General features: G+C 48.2%; 2 protein-coding genes across 3 annotated transcripts in view; one reads left to right on the plus strand and one right to left on the minus strand.

Annotated features, from left to right (window-relative positions):
• The window catches only part of ADORA2B (adenosine A2b receptor), a 43,537-nt gene extending 35,250 nt beyond the window's left edge, over window positions 1–8,287 (plus strand). Inside the window, exon 2 of the mRNA XM_087702870.1 lies at window positions 6,300–8,287. Within this exon, the coding sequence (XP_087558996.1) occupies window positions 6,300–6,966 (667 nt within the window). The 3' untranslated portion in view covers window positions 6,967–8,287. The remainder of the gene's footprint in view (window positions 1–6,299) is intronic.
• The window catches only part of ZSWIM7 (zinc finger SWIM-type containing 7), a 34,973-nt gene continuing 24,489 nt past the window's right edge, over window positions 8,200–18,683 (minus strand). For both annotated transcript variants that reach the window (XM_087702871.1, XM_087702872.1), the window contains exons 5-6: window positions 13,347–13,451; window positions 8,200–9,572 (exon numbers count right to left, since the gene is read on the minus strand). In XM_087702871.1, coding sequence (XP_087558997.1) covers window positions 9,465–9,572; window positions 13,347–13,451 — 213 coding nt within the window. In that variant the 3' untranslated portion in view covers window positions 8,200–9,464. The remainder of the gene's footprint in view (window positions 9,573–13,346; window positions 13,452–18,683) is intronic.

An 18,683-nucleotide genomic window follows, 5' to 3' on the forward strand; every position in this document is an offset into this window, starting at 1 on the left:
AGAGACAGAGAGAGAAAGAAAGAGACAGAAAGACAGAGATAGAGAAAGAGACAGAGAGAAAGAGAGAGAGAGAGACAGAGAGATAGAGAGAGAAAGAAAGAGACAGAAAGACAGAGAGATAGAGAGAGAGAGAGAGATTGTAAATCTTTCATTTCAAAGCTCGGTCTGAGTTCGGCTGCTTGCAATTGTGTGGAAGTAAGTGGGGGACGCGTTCCCATGGAAATTCGGGGTGCAAAAGGAAGCACCCTGCGGTCCTTGAATAGGGTTGGCAAGCTTTCTTGAAAAAGCGAAATAGTATGACTTTTCCCTCCCAAGAAATGAAAAGGTTTATAATTCGGAAGTTGCTTTTTCCTTTAAGGAAGGTCTACCCCACCATTAACCAAATGTGGGAACGCCGGTAGCAGCTGGGATATTATTTCACCCTTTTAAAGTTGAGTCTTTTCTTCTTCCTCTTTCTTCCTCACTCTATCCATCCAGCAGCCTCTTCCTGGCGCCTTCGGGGCGTTGCAAATGGCCTTTTGAATTTTCTGTCTCTCTCGCAAGTTGTTTTTCTCTCTAATGATGTTTTGCTGGCACGGCTCCATCCAAAGATGAAGCAAAATATTTCTTTTTTCTTTTTAATTTAAAAAAAAAAAAAGTTGCACGAGGAGTTGTGACTTCATGGAAATACACCGGGCATCCCATCAACTAATTTGATGACTCGATTGCCAAAATTGAGCTGTTTTGGGATGTGTTAACTTGATTTTTTTTTTTTTTTTTTGCATCTGCGTGCATCCAGAGAGTAGATGAACGTTTCTTGACCCGCAGAACTAGGCTGTGATGACTTGAAGAGGGGTGGACTTCCCCAGCCTGCATGCTTTAAGATGGGTGGACATCCACTCCCAGAATCCCCCAGCCAGCAATGTTTTAAGAGGGGTGGGCTTCCACTCCCAGAATCCCCCAGCCAGCATGTTTTAAGAGGGGAGGACTTCCACTCCCAGAATCCCCCAGGCAGAATGCTTTAAGAGGGGTGGGCTTCCACTCCCAGAATCCCCCAGCCAGCAATGCTTTAAGAGGGGTGGGCTTCCACTCCCAGAATCCCCCAGCCAGAATGCTTTAAGAGGGGTGGGCTTCCACTCCCAGAATCCCCCAGCCAGCCTGTTTTAAGAGGGGTGGGCTTCCACTCCCAGAATCCCCCAGCCAGCATGCTTTAAGAGGGGTGGGCTTCCACTCCCAGAATCCCCCAGCCAGCCTGTTTTAAGAGGGGTGGACATCCACTCCCAGAATTCCCCAGTCTGCATGTTTTAAGATGGGTGGACATCCACTCCCAGAATCCCCCAGCCAACATGCTTTAAGAGGGGTGGGCTTCCACTCCCAGAATCCCCCAGCCAGCCTGTTTTAAGAGGGGTGGGCTTCCACTCCCAGAAACCCCCAGCCAGCCTGTTTTAAGAGGGAAGGGCTTCCACTCCCAGAATCCCCCAGCCAGCCTGCTTTAAGAGGGGTGGGCTTCCACTCCCAGAATCCCCCATCCAGCAGGCTTTAAGAGGGGTGGACTTCCACTCCCAGAATCCCCCAGCCAGCAGGCTTTAAGAGGGAAGGACTTCCACTCCCAGAGTCCCTCAGCCAGCATGCTTTAAGAGGGGAGGACTTCCACTCCCAGAATCCCCCAGCCTGCATGCTATAATTAACTTAGTCACAGGGTTGTTAAATGAATCTGGCTTCCCTATTGACTTTGCTTGCTCTGACCTTGGGACACAACAACCGTCATAAATACGAGTCAGTTGCCAAGCATCTGAATTTGGATTCCGTGAGCCAGGGGTTTGTAAGTGTGAAAAAAATCATCCTGTCACTTTTTTTCAACTTTGAACGGTCATTAAATGAACTGTCGTGAGTCCCTAAACAAAGGGTTGTAAGACAAGGATTGCCTGTATTGGCAACTGCAAATAGCGTTGAGATTTATATGCTGCTTATACCTCACAGGGATGTTGTGAGGAGGAGCAGCTTAGGGCGACTTGCAGCTCTTGAAGATAGGATGGGGTCGCAAGCTCTCCGTAACAGAGCAGGGATTCAGCATTCCTGTTCTTGGTCCATCGCATTTTGGAATTTGTGGAATCTTTGGGAGGGGAAGCAGCATTCCATTCAAGGCCCAACGTCCTGCTGGGACCCTTCCCTGTCCTGCTGCTTTCTCATATCGCCTCATTGTTCTTGTCCGGCATCCAAACACATCCTGCAGGTTTCAGTCCTCTTTTGTTGTCCCCCACCCCCCACGAGAAAAAGACTACAGGTAGTCCTCGACTTGCGACCACAATTGAGCCCCAAATTTAGGCCGTCAAGTGAGAAATTCGTTAAGCGAGTTTGCCCCATTTTACAGGATCCGCTTTTTGGATCATCGAACGCCACTGTCAGGCCTGCAGCCATCTTTTCTTTTGGGTCTTTGGCCTGCCACACTTTTTATTATTCCACTGTGCATTTTCTATTGTGGGAAAATGGGAGGTGGGGATTGTATGGAGTTAGATGATAGGTAGCCATAACAACATTCTTTCTCGAAAGCCAAGGTCATCCTTTGTCTTTGCACCTCTGCACCTGACCGGAACTGGATGGGTGGAAGCTGCCAGCATGGCAGTGGGAGATGGGACCATGGGATGGGTTTGTGGGCGTGGGGGGGGGAGGGGAAAGATCTTGGACTTTCAACTGGGTGGGGAAGCTTTCAGATTAGGGTTTCCCCAGATGTGCCAACGTAGCTCTCTTCATAAATTGGGACTTTGATGAATCCTTTGCCTCGGACTCTGATTTAATTTTGGATGCTATTTGGAACCCTGACAGCCACTTTGCATGATCAGCCGCGTCTACTATTCAACATCTACATGAAACCGCTGGGAGAGATCATCCGCAGGCACGGGATTAGATACCATCAATATGCGGACGATACTCAATTGTATCTGTCCGCCCCGTGCCAACTCAATGAAGCGGTAGACGTGATGAGCCGGGGTCTGGAGGCCGTTATGGACTGAATGAGGGTTAACAAGCTTGTGCTCAACCCAGAAAAGACCGAGTGGCTGTTGTGTTTTCCTCCCAAAGATTTGACTAATATTCCACCACTCAGGCTGGGGGGTCAAATTTTATACCCCTCAGAGAGGGTTCGCAACTTGGGAGTCCTCCTGGATCCACAGCTGACATTCGACCACCACTTAACAGCTGTGACCAGGGGGGCATTCGCCCAGGTTCGCCTGGTGCGCCAGTTGCGACCCTACCTGAATCGGGAGGCTCTCACAACAGTCACTCGGGCCCTTGTGACCTCTAGGCTGGAATACTGCAATGTGCTCTACATGGGGCTGCCCTTGAAGAGCATCCGGCGACTTCAGCTAGTGCAGAACGCAGCCGCGCGAGTGATTGCGGGTGCACCTCGATTCACCCGCATAACACCTATCCTCCGCGAGCTGCGCTGGCTACCTGTCCGATCTCCGGATGCGCTTCAAGGTGCTATTAGTCACCCATAAAGCCCTACATGGCAGTGGATCTGGATACTTGAGAGACCGCCTTCTGCCAATTACATCCCTGCGACCAATAAGATCCCATAGATTAGGCCTCCTCCGCATTCCATCGGCCAGCCAGTGCCGGCTGGCAACTACAAGGAGGAGGGCCTTCTCAGCAGTAGCCCCGGCCTTTGGAACGAGCTCCCCGTGGAGATTCGTACCCTCTCCACCGTCCAGGCCTTCCGCATAGCCTTGAAGAACTGGCTCGCCCGTCAGGCCTGGGGATAAGGATAGCTACCCCTCCCGAATGATGAATGGATGTTGCCTACTATTTTATTATATGTTGTATCTTAATGTTTGTATTCCCCCTTCCCGGTTTTGTGTGAGCCGCCCTGAGTCCCCCCAGGGAAAAGGGCGGCCTACAAATTCTAATAAAACCATAAAAACCAAACCATACGGGACGCACGCCTGCGGCCATCTCTGTTTTGGATGCCCGCGAGGTCGCCAGCCTTTAACTTCTAGCTGGTAGTCAGTCTTGGCCACGGTTGGAAGGTGCTGCTCTCTGGATGTGTCCATACCAGCGGAGCCGGGCTTCTCTCCTCTTCTCTATAATCGGTGCTACACCAAAAATGCTGTCGAATTGAGTCATTTGTTTGAAGTTTGAATTTATTTATATGCCGGCCTATTCCCTATAGGGACTCAGGGCGGCGAACAACTCAAACGGGAAAGGGAACATACAAATCCAAAACAGGCATTTTAAATAACCAACAACCACACCTGTCGAGAGGGGAAGGGAGTTCATCAACCCAGGCCTGCCGACACAGCCAAGTTTTAGCGGCTTTTCAGAAGGCCAAGAGAGAGGTGAGGGTCCGAATCTCTGTGGGGAGTTCGTTCCAAAGGGCCGGAGCTGCAACAGAGAAGGCCCTCCCCCGGGTCATAGCCAGATGGCATTGGCTGGTGGATGGAACCCGGAGGAGGCTGGTCCTGTGCGATCTAATGGGTCTTTGGGAGGTAATTGGCAGCAGGCGGTCTCTCAAGTACCCAGGTCCAATACCATGAAGGGCTAACTAGCACCTTGAAGTGTATCCGGAGACCGATTGGAAGCCAGTGCAGCTCGCGGAGGATAGGTGTAACGTGGGTGTATCGAGGTACACCCACAATGGCTCGCGCGGCTGCATTCTGGACAAGTTGAAGTCTCCGAATACTCTTCAAGGGCTGCCCCATGTAGACCGCACATTTGTGATGTGGTCCAGAAAGGAGGTGCCCAATATCCAACAGAGCCTTCGCATTTCCACGGCATGGAGAGAGCTTTCGGTCCCTGTTGTCACAGCATTCAGTGCCATGCAGTGTGATAGGGAGGATGGTTGCCTTCTAAATCTTAGCTTTAAGATGCGTTGGCCTTTGTCTGTCCTGTAACACATCGGACAGTTCTTGGCGACGCGTCCAGGCTGCATTCACCCTTGAGCGTACCTCGCCATTAATGTCGCCGTTGCCTTGGAGGTGGGGTCCCAGATTTTTGAGATCCAATCCTCGGTTAGAGTGCAGTACTTTAGGCTGCTACTGCTGACTGCCGGCTGCCTGCAGTTTGGCAGTTCGAACCTCACCAGGCTCAAGGTTGACTCAGCCTTCCATCCAGGGATGGATTCAGCTGTTTCGGATTGGTAGCTCCGACGATCAGCTGGAGGGTGAACCGGTTCACTCCGACGATCAGGTTGGCCCATCCCTCTGCCCCTGCGCTTTACTTACCTATATCTTCTCAGCTGATTCTCGTGGCAGATTGCCGCGCCTCAGCTGTGTTACTCCCTAGAAGTAACGTGGAAGGTACGTCTTGTTAAAACTGCTGACAGTGCGCGATCGCGCAGCACGCAGTCACCGAACTGGTTGTTAAACTGGCAGGGTCCCACCACTGCTTCCATCCTTCCGAGGTTGGTAAAATGAGGACCCAGATTGTTGGGGGCAAGAGGCCGACTCTGTAAACGGCTTAAAGAAGGAAAGCACTATGAAGTGGTATATAAATCTAAGTGCTAGTGCTTGGGAAGGATGGAAGGAGGGAGGAAGGGAGGGAAGGATGAGAAGGAAAGATGAAAGAGAAGAAGGAAGGAAGGAGAGAGGGAGGGAAGGTTGAGATGGAAGAGAAGGAGAGAGGGAGGAAAGGAAGGTAAGAAGGAAGAAAATAAAGAAGGAATGAATGTTCTTCCAGTTGTTAGACGGCAGTACTGCAGGCTAAACTCTGCCCGCAGCCAGGAAGTTCGATCCTGACTGGCTCAAGGCTGACTCAGCCTTCCGTCCTTCCGAGGTGGGTAAAATGAGGACCCAGACTGTTGGGGGGCAAGAGGCTGACTCTGTAAACCGCTTAGAGAGGGCTGGAAAGCAGTATATAAGTTTGTGCTATTGCTATTTCTCCCTCCCTCCCTCTCTTTTCTCCTTCCTTTCCATCTTTCCCCTCCCTCCTTCCTTCTGTCTCTTCTTCTCTTTTCTCCTTCCTTCCCTCACTCCTTCCTTTCCCTCTGTTTCCTTCCTTCCCCCCTCCTTCCTTTCCCTCTGTTTCCTTCCTTCCTTCCCCCCTCCTTCCTTTGTTTCCTTCCTTCCTTCCCATGGTGGCGCATGGGTTAGAAGGCAGAATTGCAGGCTAAACTCTGCCCGCAGCCAGGAAGTTCGATCCTGACTGGCTCAAGTCTGACTCAGCCTCTCATCCTTCCAAGGTGGGGAAAATGAGGACCCAGACTGTTGGGGGCAAGAGGCTGACTCTGTAAACCGCTGAGAGAGGGCGGGAAAGCCCCGTGAAGCGGAATAGAAGTCTTAAGTGCTACGTCTAAGTCCTTTTGCCCCCCCTCTTTTTTTTTGCAGATACAAGAGCCTGGTGACCGGAAAGAGAGCCCGCGTTCTCATCGGTGTCCTCTGGTTCCTTTCATTCATCATCGGCCTGACGCCGCTGATGGGTTGGAACAATATAGGCATCGGTCAGAACTGCAACGAGACAAAGGTGACCTGCCTCTTCGAGAACGTGGTGCCCATGACCTACATGGTCTACTTCAACTTCTTCGGCTGCGTCCTCCTGCCGCTCTTCATCATGCTCTGCATCTACATCAAGATCTTCGTTGTCGCCTGCAAACAGCTGCGGCAGATCGAGCTGGTGGGCAACTGCCGGATGACGTTGCAGAAGGAGGTCAACGCCGCCAAGTCGCTGGCCATCATCGTGGGCCTGTTTGCCCTCTGCTGGCTGCCGCTGCACATCCTCAACTGCCTGACTCTCTTCTACCCGACGTTCAAGGAGAGCAAGCCCGGCTGGAGCATGTATTTAACCATCATCCTCTCCCACACCAACTCGGTGGTCAACCCCATGATTTACGCCTACCGCATCCGGGACTTCCGGTACACTTTCCGGAAGATCCTGATGCGCTACGTCCTGTGTAAGGACGAGGATTTTCCCAAGTACCCCAAAGGGAGCACCGCCGGCGGCAGCAGCCATCACCTGGCGGTAAATAACCTGAACACGTCGCCGACCTACGTTTGAGGTCCGCGGGAAAGCCAGGAGGACTTTGATCTGTCCCTTATTCGGGGCAGGACACATGGGACCCCCATTCAGCGTGACGCTGCTGCCAGGAGATTCACAATAAGGTAGTCCTTGGCTTACGACCTACCATTACGGTGGGAAAGGGGAGAGGGTCACCCCACGTGATCGGCCTGCTTTGGCGACTTTTTTTTTGAGTAGTCATTTAGCGGAACAATTGTTCGTTAAGGGCTGGTTTGGTCAAAAACGAGAAGTAGATTTTTGGGTTTCGGTAGAAATGTTGTAACCCCGGTCGTGTTGCCGAGAGACGGCAACAAGTGGCCGTAAATGCGAGCCAACGGAGAAGCACCTAAAATGCGGTCACGTGACCACGTTGGGGAACCGGCCTTTGAAACGTCAGAACTGGGTCTTCGATAACCGTGGTGAGGTTTGTGGTAATTTTGAACGGTGGTTGGTCGTACGTCAAGGACTACCCATGCGATACGAAGGCGTTTTTGAACAAGAACGGCTCGGTTTTCTTTTGCGTACAATAGTGTTTGTCGACCTCAGAAACGGGACGCTGTGTGCACTTCAATTCCCAACATTCCTTAGGTAACTTTAAGGTGGTAGACTTCAATCCATGCTGGCTGGGGAATTCTGGGAATTGAAGTCCACCCATCTTAAAGCAGGCTGGCTGGGGAATTCTGGGAATTGAAGTCCACCCATCTTAAAGCAGGCTGGCTGTGGAATTCTGGGAGTTGAAGTCCACCCCTCTTCAAGTATGCTTGACTGGGGAATTCTGGGAATTGAAGTCCACCCATCTTAAAGCAGGCTGGCTGTGGAATTCTGGGAGTTGAAGTCCACCCCTCTTCAAGTATGCTTGACTGGGGAATTCTGGGAGTTGAAGTCCACCCATCTTAAAGCAGGCTGGCTGTGGAATTCTGGGAATTGAAGTCCACCCATCTTTAAGCATGCTGGCTGTGGAATTCTGGGAGTTTTCCACACAGTTTCATGTCACGGAGGTTAGAAAATCCTGGAGTACAATTAAAGGGCTTCTCCTGCTGCCTGAGCCCTTTGTATGTTGGTGAGATTTAATTTACATTTAATTACTTTTAATCTTTGCCTCCATTAGAAGGGCAGGTTTTGTAAACCATGCTGCTCTTTCTGTCTTTGCCTGCCTGCGTGGGTGGGAAGGTGTCATCTGTTAAATGTCTTGTGCTCCTGCCATTGCTCGAAAAATAAAAACCACAACGGAGCAATGGAATTGAAATTTAATACGTGTGATAATTTGGTGTTTTGTATGAGGCTGTTAACTTTACCCACTGAACTCTTTTTTTTTTTTTTTTGTAAAGATTAATTTAAGTTTGTCATCAGTTGTTTGATGCTGCTGGTATTCTCATATGGGAAATCCTTTTTAAGTAAGCCAGTAATGGTATAACGGATGTGCTTTTTAAAAAAAATTAAAATATCGTGAATGCAATGGGGAGAATGCAATGGGGATCTGTTTTTGTTTTACTCTGAACTAAATTATTGGTTTAAATTGGCGAAGGGGAAGCCAGATTTAAACAATTGCTTTTCTCTTTCTTTCTTTCTCTTTTTTTCTTCCTTCCTTTCTTTATCTTTCTTCTTTCCTTCTCCTCCTTCCTTCTTTCCCAAGCAACAGCACTTGCACTTATATACCACAGTGCTTTAGTCTTCCCTAAGCAGTTTCTCCTTCCTTCCTTTCTCTTTCCTTTTTCTCCTTCCTTCCCTCCCTCCCAAGAAATAGCACTTAGACATATACCACAGTGCTTTACAGCCCTCTCTAAGCAGTTCCTCCTTCCTTCCTTTTTCTTTCTCTCTTTCCTCCTTCTCTCCCTTTCTTTCTTCTTTTTCTCCTTCCTTCCTTCGCAATTGCACTTATATACCGCTTCACAGTGTTTTATAGCCCTCTCTAACCTGTTCCTCCTTCCTTCCTTTTTCTTTCTCTCTTTCCTCCTTCTCTGTTTCTTCTTTTTCTCCTTCCTTCCTTCGCAATTGCACTTAGAATTATATACCACCACAGTGTTTTCCTCTCTAAGCGGTTCCTCCTTCCTTCCTTCCTTCCTTCCTTCCTTCCTTCCTTCCTTCCTTCCTTCCGTTCCTCTTTCTCTCTCTTTCTTTCCTATTTTTATCCTTCCTTCCTTTTTTAAAATAAAGTACTTGCCAAAATCAAAATTGTCCTCCCAATTTACTGGTGTCATTTTTGTGCTCGCGGAAAGACGCTTTAAAGATGTTTGCTGCAATCCACTCTTAGGGTTAATCGTTTCCGAACGGCGGCCTGTCCTGTGATTTGGCTCTCCAAGTCCAGAGCTGCATAAAATTGTCCCCAGCGGGACACAAAAAACGACAGACATCAATCATTGCTGAGTAGAAAACAGGAGCCGGACCCGGCGGAATAGAGGGAAGAGACACGAGCTCAGCTCGAAAGAGCTTCCAGCCGTTCGTTCTGTGGTTACCGCTCACATTTTTCTCCTTTCTTTTTCTCAACTTCCTTCCGTTCGTCATTTCTCCTCGGGGAGTAGAAGGGCGGACAGTTGCTTGTCAGAGATGCTTTGCTCCTGGCAACCTCCAGTCGCTCGGCTCAGATAGATGGCGAGGATGTGCTTACACTACACACACACACAAACACACAAACAACAAAAGAGTAATCATGTTAGTTGCTGGGTGTGGAAAAGTCACCCAGTTTGGTGCAAGAGAAGACAGTGAACCTCAGCAAAATCATGAGCAGGGCAAGGCCCTTTTGCAACCGACCAATTTTATGGGAGCAAAATTTTGTTTTAAACGAAATCTGAATAATTGAAACTGAATTCCAACTTTGAAAAGCATTGCTTGTTTCAAGAGAATTTTTCTGAACAGGATACAGAGGTGGAAGTGGGGCTTAGAGGCCTTCTAATCTAGCCCCTTACTCGAGCCCCAAAACCCTATTTAACAGGATAACAGAATAGGAATAAATATTATTTAACGTTTATGATTTAACGGAATAAAAACTATTTAAATGATATTTATGTATTTAGATAAATGTGGCTCAGGAATCCTGGGAGCTGAAGCCCACAAGTCACAAAAAGGACCGTCGATGCTGCCTCAGGAATTCTGGGAATTGAAGTCCATAAGTCAACAAAGGGCCATTGTTCTCCCATGCTGGCTCAGGAATTCTGGGAATTGAAGTCCCAAGTCTTAAAAGGACCATTGTTCCCGATGCTTCCTCAGGAATTCTGGGAATTGAAGTCCATAAGTCAACAAAGAGCCATCGTTCCCATTTCTGCCTCAGGAATTCTGGGAATTGAAGTCCCAAGTCTTAAAAGGACCATCGTTCCCATTTCTGCCTCAGGAATTCTGGGAATTGAAGTCCATAAGTCACAAAGGGCCATTGTTCTCACATGCTGCCTCAGGAATTCTGGGAATTGAAGTCCATAAGTCTTAAAAGGGCCATCGTTCCCATTGCTGCCTCAGGAATTCTGGGAATTGAAGTCCCAAATCTTAAAAGGACCATTGTTCCCGATGCTTCCTCAGGAATTCTGGGAATTGAAGTCCCAAATCTTAAAAGGACCATTGTTCCCGATGCTTCCTCAGGAATTCTGGGAATTGAAGTCCATAAGTCAACAAAGGGCCATCGTTCCCATTGCTGCCTCAGGAATTCTGGGAATTGAAGTCCATAAGTCAACAAAGGGCCATTGTTCCCATTGCTGCCTCAGGAATTCTGGGAATTGAAGTCCATAAGTCAACAAAGGGCCATTGTTCCCATTTCTGCCTCAGGAATCCTGGGAATTGAAGTCCCAAGTCTTAAAAGGACCATCGTTCCCATTTCTGCCTCAGGAATTCTGGGAATTGAAGTCCATAAGTCTTAAAAGGGCCATCGTTCCCATTTCTGCCTCAGGAATCCTGGGAATTGAAGTCCATAAGTCAACAAAGGGCCATTGTTCTCTCATGCTGGCTCAGGAATTCTGGGAATTGAAGTCCATAAGTCTTAAAAGGACCATCGTTCCCATTTCTGCCTCAGGAATTCTGGGAATTGAAGTCCATCAGTCTTAAAAGGACCATTGTTCCACATGCTGGCCCAGGGATTCTGGGAATTGGAAGTCTAAATGTCATCAAAGGGCTATGGTCCTCCCATGCTGCCTCAGGGATTCTGGGAGTTGAAGTCCACAAGTCATAAACAGGCCATTGTTCCCCACCTCTGTCCTAAACTGTCCTACCAGAACCTCACCGTGATTCTTTTCTCCCGCGGCTGCAGAGGCCTTGTCTACCCTGCTCGTTTTCCCTGGGGGGGCAGCGTGGGAATCTCTTCCTCCAAGGGGCTACATCCTGGCACCCCTCGGAGAGAGCCTGCCCCATAGCTCCCCGCTGATTCCTGCGCACAGGATGCGCTCCAGACTTCCATTGTCTTTAGAGGAAGTTTCACGGGAGCGTCGGTCGTCTACGATGGGACACAACCCTTTTCCCGTTTCTTAGAGGGATGCTCTCAGCAAAATCAGATTTCTTATAAAGGTAGTCCTCGACTTACGACCACAATTGAGCCTAACACATCCATCGTTAAGCAAAGCAGCTGTTAAGTCATTTGTGCCCCGTTTTACGATGGGGTTTGATTTTTATTTTTTGCTTTGCCATGGTTGTTAAGTGTGCTAAGGTTGTGACAAGGTCGTTAAGTGAAACTGGCTTCTCCATCGACTTTGCTTGCCACAAGGTTGCCGAAAACGATCAAAGGCCTCTCAGGGAGACTACAATCGTCATAAACATGAGTCAGTTGCCGAGCCTCTGTATTTGGATCGTGGGGATGCTGCAATGGTCGTTAAGTGTGAAACACGGTGTTTTTTCCAGTGGCGCTGTGGCTTTGAACAGTCACTAAACAAATGGTTGTAAGTCTAGGACTGCATTAAAGCCCTTTTAACCATGCTGGCTGGGAATTCTGGGAGTTGAAGTCCAGGCTTCTTAAGGATTGGGCAACCAATCTGTCTGAAGTGGTGTAGGGTTTCCTGCCTAAACGGGGTTGGATTAGAAGACCTCCAAGGTCCCTTCCAACTCTTCTGTCATTCTATTCTATTCTATTCTCTTTTTTATTTTTTTCTACTCTATTTCATTCCATTCATACCCGTTTTATTCTATTCTACATTCTTTTCTTTTCTATTCTATTCCATTCATTCCCGTTTATTCTATTCTATATTCTTTTCTTTCTATTCTATTTTATATTCTTTTCTTTCTATTCTATTCTATTACATTCCATTCATCCCCATTTTATTCTATTCTATATTCTTTTCTTTCTGTTCTATTCTATTACATTCCATTCATCCCCATTTTATTCTATTCTATATTCTTTTCTTTCTATTCTATTCTATATTCTTTTCTTTCTATTACATTCCATTCATTCTCATTCTATTCTATTCTTTTTTCTTTTCTATTCTATTACATTCCATTCATTCCCATTTTATTCTATTCTATATTCTTTTCTTTCTATTCTATTCTATATTCTTTTCTTTCTATTCTATTACATTCCATTCATCCCCATTTTATTCTATTCTATATTCTTTTCTTTCTATTCTATTACATTCCATTCATTCTCATTCTCATTCTCATTCTATTCTATTCTTTTTTCTTTTTTATTCTATTCCATTCTATTCATTCCTTTTCTTTTCTTTTCTTTTCTATTCTGTTCCATTCCGTTCCCTTCACTCCTCTCCCCTCTCCTCCCCTTTTCTTTAACCCGTTCCTATTCCACCCCACCCTATCCTATTCTCCAAAGCCTCTTGAAGGCAGGACAAGAAGCAATGGATGGGAACTAATCAAGGAGAGAAGCAATCTAGAACTAAGAAGGAATTTCTTAACAATGAAAACAATTAACCAGTGGAATGGCTTCCCTCCGGAAGTTGTGGGTTCTCCAACACTGGAGGTTTTGAAGAAAATCCGAACAGCCACTTATCTGGAACGCTATAGGGGCAGAGTTGTTCAAACTTGGCAACTTTAAGACTGGTGGACTTCAACTCCCAGAATTCTGGGAGTTGAAGTCCACCAGTCTTAAAGTTGCCAAGTTTGGGGACCCCTGGTATAAGGTCTGCCTGAGGAGAGGGTTAGACTAGAAGACCTCCGAGGTCCCTTCCAGCTCTCGTCTGAATTGACCTGTGAAGAAGCTCGCCCCCCCCCGCAGGTAACCAGACCCCCATTTTTGCCTACTCTGTTGTGCCCACGTCACCTTCTTTCAACACAACTGCTTCCTCCCTTGCACAAACTTAAGCGGAAAGACACACACAATGGAGAGAGTGAGTCATCGGGCAACATCGAGCGGGTGTTTCCCCCCCCCCACCATCTACAAGCCAGCTTCCTCCAAAACAGAGACCTCCCCCCCCCCGCACCTGCTCGGCCCTGCCCTACCCCTCCCTTTCCTGCCTACTCACCACGAGGTTGTCTCCTTTCCGCAACACGGAGAAGGCAAAAGCCGGGCAGCTGCAGAAGTGGCAGGAGGCGTAACAAGTGTAGAGTTTGCCAGAGCTGCCCACCACCTGGAGGGGAGGGGGGCGAGGGGGGGAGAGAATGGATTTTTTTTTTAAAGGAAACATTAAAATTATTACTTTAAACAATGAAATCAGTTCAATCCAAATGGAAAACTCAGCGCAATAACCTGATTCGTGTAATTAAATGCACAGAGGTGGCCTATGTTGCTTTATCTAGATTCCCCTCGACTTCAAAGGAGTTAGACCACAAATCCCATCATCCACAAGAGAGCAGGCGTCAGGAGAGGATGATGGTGGCCTCCAAAGGAGTTAGACTACAATTCCCATCATCCACAGGCGAGCAGAGGCCAGGAGGGGATGAGGGTGGCCTCCAAAGGAGTTAGACCACAACTCCCATCATCCACAGGAGAGCAGGTGGCAGGAGATGCTGCCCTAGGATGATAGTGGCCTCCAATGAAGTTAGACTACAACTCCCATCGTCCCCAGGAGAGCAGGTGGCGAGAGATGCTGCCCTAGGATGATGGTGGCCTTCAAAGGAGACTACAATTCCCATCGTCCCCAAGCGAGCAGGCATCAGGAGAGGATGAGGGTGGCCTCCAAAGGAGTTAGACCACAACTCCCATCATCCACAGGAGAGCAGGTGGCAGGAGATGCTGCCGTAGGATGATAGTGGCCTCCAATGAAGTTAGACTACAACTCCCATCGTCCCCAGGAGAGCAAGTGGGGGGGGAAGCTGCCCTAAGATGGATCGGTGGCCTCCAAATGAGTTAGACTACAACTCCCATCATCCCCAGGAGAGCAGGCGGCAGGAGAGATGCTGCCTAGTATGAACGGTGACCACCACAGGTGTTAGACTACAACTCCCATCATCCCCAGGGCAGCAGGTGGGAGAGAAGTGCAGCTCTAAGCTGGTTCCATGGCCTCTAGAGACACTAGACTACAACTCCCATCATCCTCAGGAGAGCAGTTGGAGGGGGGGGAAGATGCTGCCCTAAAATGATACACTGGCCTCCAATGATCACAGACTACAACTCCCATCGTCCCCAGGTCAGAGAGGGAGAGGTATACCCCTACGGCAGATTGGTGGCCTCTCATAGACTACAACTCCCATCATCGCTAGGCGCCCAGGCAAAGGAGAGCCACCGCCCTTAGGGTGGACTGGCGGCCTCCCAAGGTGTCAAACTACAACTCCCATCATCCCAGGGCAGTGGGGGGGGGGAGACAGTATCCTACCCCTTGAAAAAAAAAAAGATAACTTAAAAGGAAACCACGTTGCGGACAAACCGACATTCAGCCCTTAAATCAAATTAAATGGAATGATCCAATCAGGGCTCTGTTAACGGAGGCCATCTTGGAAGAAATATATTGTATTTAGGGGGAAATTCAATTGGAAATCAGTCCCTTTTTCGGGGATTTGAAAGGCTGGTGATTCACGTTAATGTGACTAGACGCTGGGAAAGGAAGAGGATGGAGGGGAGGACAGGAGCATATTTACAGGAGGCCTGGAGAGAGGAAAGGATTTTCACGGTGGAGAAAAATTAACAAGGGTGCGGGCGGGAACCGATTCACAGCCCCGTCAACCGCAAAGCTAGCTAGGCGCATGAGCGCACCGGAGGAATTTTCACACAAACGACTTCAGGCGGTAATGGGTGGAAACAACATTAGGACTCCAGGCTAGAAACCAGGAGACATGAGTTCTAGTTTGGCCTTAGGCATGAAAGGTGGCTGGGTGACTTCGGGCCAATCACCAGGCGACAGGGAGTTCTAGTCCCACCTTAGCCATGAAAGCCAGGTAGGTGAGTTTGGGCCAATCACCAGGCGACAGGGAGTTCTAGTCCCACCTTAGCCATGAAAGCCAGGTAGGTGAGTTTGGGCCAATCACCAGGCGACAGGGAGTTCTAGTCCCACCTTAGCCATGAAAGCCAGGTAGGTGAGTTTGGGCCAATCACCAGGCGACAGGGAGTTCTAGTCCCACCTTAGCCATGAAAGCCAGGTAGGTGAGTTTGGGCCAATCACCAGGCGACAGGGAGTTCTAGTCCCACCTTAGCCATGAAAGCCAGGTAGGTGAGTTTGGTCCAATCACCAGGCGACAGGGAGTTCTAGTCCCACCTTAGCCATGAAAGCCAGGTAGGTGAGTTTGGTCCAATCACCAGGGGACAGGGAGTTCTAGTCCCACCTTAGCCATGAAAGCCAGGTAGGTGATTTTGAGCCAATCACCAGGCGACAGGGAGTTCTAGTCCCACCTTAGCCATGAAAGCCAGGTAGGTGAGTTTGGGCCAATCACCAGGCGACAGGGAGTTCTAGTCCCACCTTAGCCATGAAAGCCAGGTAGGTGACTTTGGGCCAGTCACCAGGCGACAGAGAGTTCTAGTCCCACCTTAGCCATGAAAGCTAGGTAGGTGAGTTTGGGCCAATCACCAGGCGACAGGGAGCTCTAGTCCCACCTTAGCCATGAAAGCCAGCTGGGTGACTCTGCACCAATCATTAGGTGAGAGGGAGTTCTAGTCCCACCTTAGCCATGAAAGCCATCTGGGTGACTTCGGTGACTTTGGGCAGATCACAAGGCAACAAGGAGTTCTAGTCCCACCTTAACTAGGAAAGCCCAGGTGGGCGCGTTTCGACCAATCACCAGGCGACAAGGAATGCTAGTCCCACTTCAGCCAGCTGGGTGACTTCAGTGACTTTGGACCAATTACCGGGCAACAGGGAATTCTAGTGCCACCTAAAGCCATGAATGCCGGCTGGGTGACTTCGGACCAATCGCTAGGAGACTGTGAGTTCTAGCCCCTCCTTAGGCAGGCAAGCTGGATGGGTAATTTTGGCCCAGTCTTTCTCAGATTAACCCACTTTACAGGGTTGTTGTGAGCAAATAGTAGGAGGAAGGTGTGTTGGATCTCTTCCTGGCCTTGAATTATTTGTACAGAAAAATAAAGTTGTGATACGAATGAATCAACAAACAGACAAACAGAACCTGGCTAATGGGCAGTGGCCCAGTGGTGCGAAGGAGGAGGGGGGGGGAAGATGAATCAAGATGTTCAAAAGGGGCGCATGGAAAACGGAGTCCTATCTCTGCAGCCACGGAGGCTTCGTTTTTAGAAAGGAATTTCCAATAACAGAGATAACGTAGACAAAGCAGACGATGTCGTCAGATATTTGGAAGCTGGAATTATCTGGGAAGAAAGGCTCACCTTTGCTGGGATTGTGTAAATCCATCCCTTTATCTCTGGTGTTTCTCAACTTTCGGGAATTTATGACGGGTGGACTTCACGTCTGAGAATTGCACAGCCAAAAGGCTTTAAGAGGAGTGGGCTTCCACTCCCAGAAACCCCCAGTCACCTATGATTTAAGAGGGGTGGGCTTCCACTCCCAGAATCCCCCAGGCAGCAATGCTTTAAGATGGGTGGACTTCCACTCCCAGAATCGCCCATCTATCAGGCTTTAAGAGGGGTGGACTTCCACTCCCAGAATCCCCCAGCCAGCAATGCTTTAAGAGGGAGACTTCCACTCCCAGAATCCCCCATGCAGCCTGCTTTAAGAGGGGTGGGCTCCCACTCCCAGAATCCCCCAGCTAGCCTGCTTTAAGAGGGGTGGGCTCCCACTCCCAGAATCCCCCATCCAGCCTGCTTTAAGAGGGGAGGGCTTCCACTCCCAGAATCCCCCATCCAGCCTGCTTTAAGAGGGGTGGGCTTCCACTCCCAGAATCCCCCAGCCAGCATGCTTTAAGAGGGGTGGGCTTCCACTCCCAGAATCCCCCATCCAGCCTGCTTTAAGAGGGGAGGACTTCCACTCCCAGAATCCCCCATCCATCATGCTTTAAGAGGGATGGACTTCCACTCCCAGAATCCCCCAGCCAGCCTGCTTTAAGAGGGGAGGACTCCCACTCCCAGAATCCCCCAGCCAGCAGGCTTTAAGAAAGGTTGGCTTCTACTCCCAGAATCCCCCATCCATCAGGCTTTAAGAGGGGAGGACTTCCACTCCCAGAATCCCCCAACCAGCAAAACAGGTGGACTTCAACTCATGCTAGCTGGGGAATTCTGGGAGTGGAAGTCCGCCCATCTTAAAATCCCTAAGGTTGAAACCATTAGTCTGAAAAGCCAGGAGAATCCCAAAGAGGAGTGCAGGAAAACTGGCCCAGCGATTCCCAGCCCCTTATAATCCAGCTTTCTCCAGCACAGATAGGGAGAGAATTCCAGTTTACTGGGTGCATGGACAGACACGATCCTTGGGTTTTCCGTCCGCCGTGAAATGAATCCGTATCTCCCCCACCTCCTCCATTTTTCAGCCTGGCAGACTTAATCCGCTTACTCCCGCCCTGCGGGATGGGCTGCCGTAAGAACGAGGGGTAATTAAGATGAAAATCACCCTGAAATCCCAAATAGAATAACGGAGATAAACGGACGGAAGCAGCGTAGCCAGGTATAGATGGGGAAATGGGGGGGGGGGATATCGGGAGAGAAGAGGGAGAATCCCGAGTTCAAAAGAGGAAGAGCTAAAGCTGGGGAATTGGTTTGGGGTCCTCCCTCTTTGGTGTCTTCCGCTGAACCAATGATGTTAGGTTTCAGACGCTGGCTGAAGAGTCCTCGACTTACGACCCTTTGTTTAAGGACGAGTCGAGGTTACAATGGCACCATCAAAAAAATGACTTGACAGGTTTTCACACTCACGACCGTTGCAGTAACCCCGTGGTCACATGATTAAAATTCAGAGGCTTGGCAACTGGCGTGTACTTATGACGGTTGCATTGTCTGTCATTGGGGGTTTGGACTAGAAGACCCCAAAGTCCCTTCTATTCTATTCTATTCTATTCTATTCTATTCTATTCTATTCTATTTTCTGTTCTCTTTTCTATTCTATTCTATTCTTTTCAAATTCTATTCAAATTCTTTCCATATTCTATTCTATTCTCTGTTCTCTTTTATTTTCTATTCTATTCTATTTTCTGTTTTCTTTTCTATTCTATTCTTTTCAAATTCTATTCTATTCTATTCTTTTCAAATTCTATTCTATTCTATTCTTTTCAAATTCTATTCTATTCTATTTTCTGTTTTCTTTTCTATTCTATTCTATTCTATTATTTTCAAATTCTATTCTATTCTATTCTATTATTTTCAAATTCTATTCTATTCTATTTTCTGTTTTCTTTTATTTTTTATTCTATTCTATTATTTTCAAATTCTATTCTATTCTATTCTATTATTTTCAAATTCTATTCTATTCTATTTTCTGTTTTCTTTTATTTTTTATTCTATTCTATTATTTTCAAATTCTATTCTATTCTAT

The sequence above is a fragment of the Thamnophis sirtalis genome, unplaced genomic scaffold, assembly GCF_051295495.1.
Source record: "Thamnophis sirtalis isolate CommonGarterSnake01/CBP01778 unplaced genomic scaffold, rThaSir2_p1.2 scaffold_17, whole genome shotgun sequence".
Lineage (NCBI taxonomy): Eukaryota > Metazoa > Chordata > Lepidosauria > Squamata > Natricidae > Thamnophis > Thamnophis sirtalis.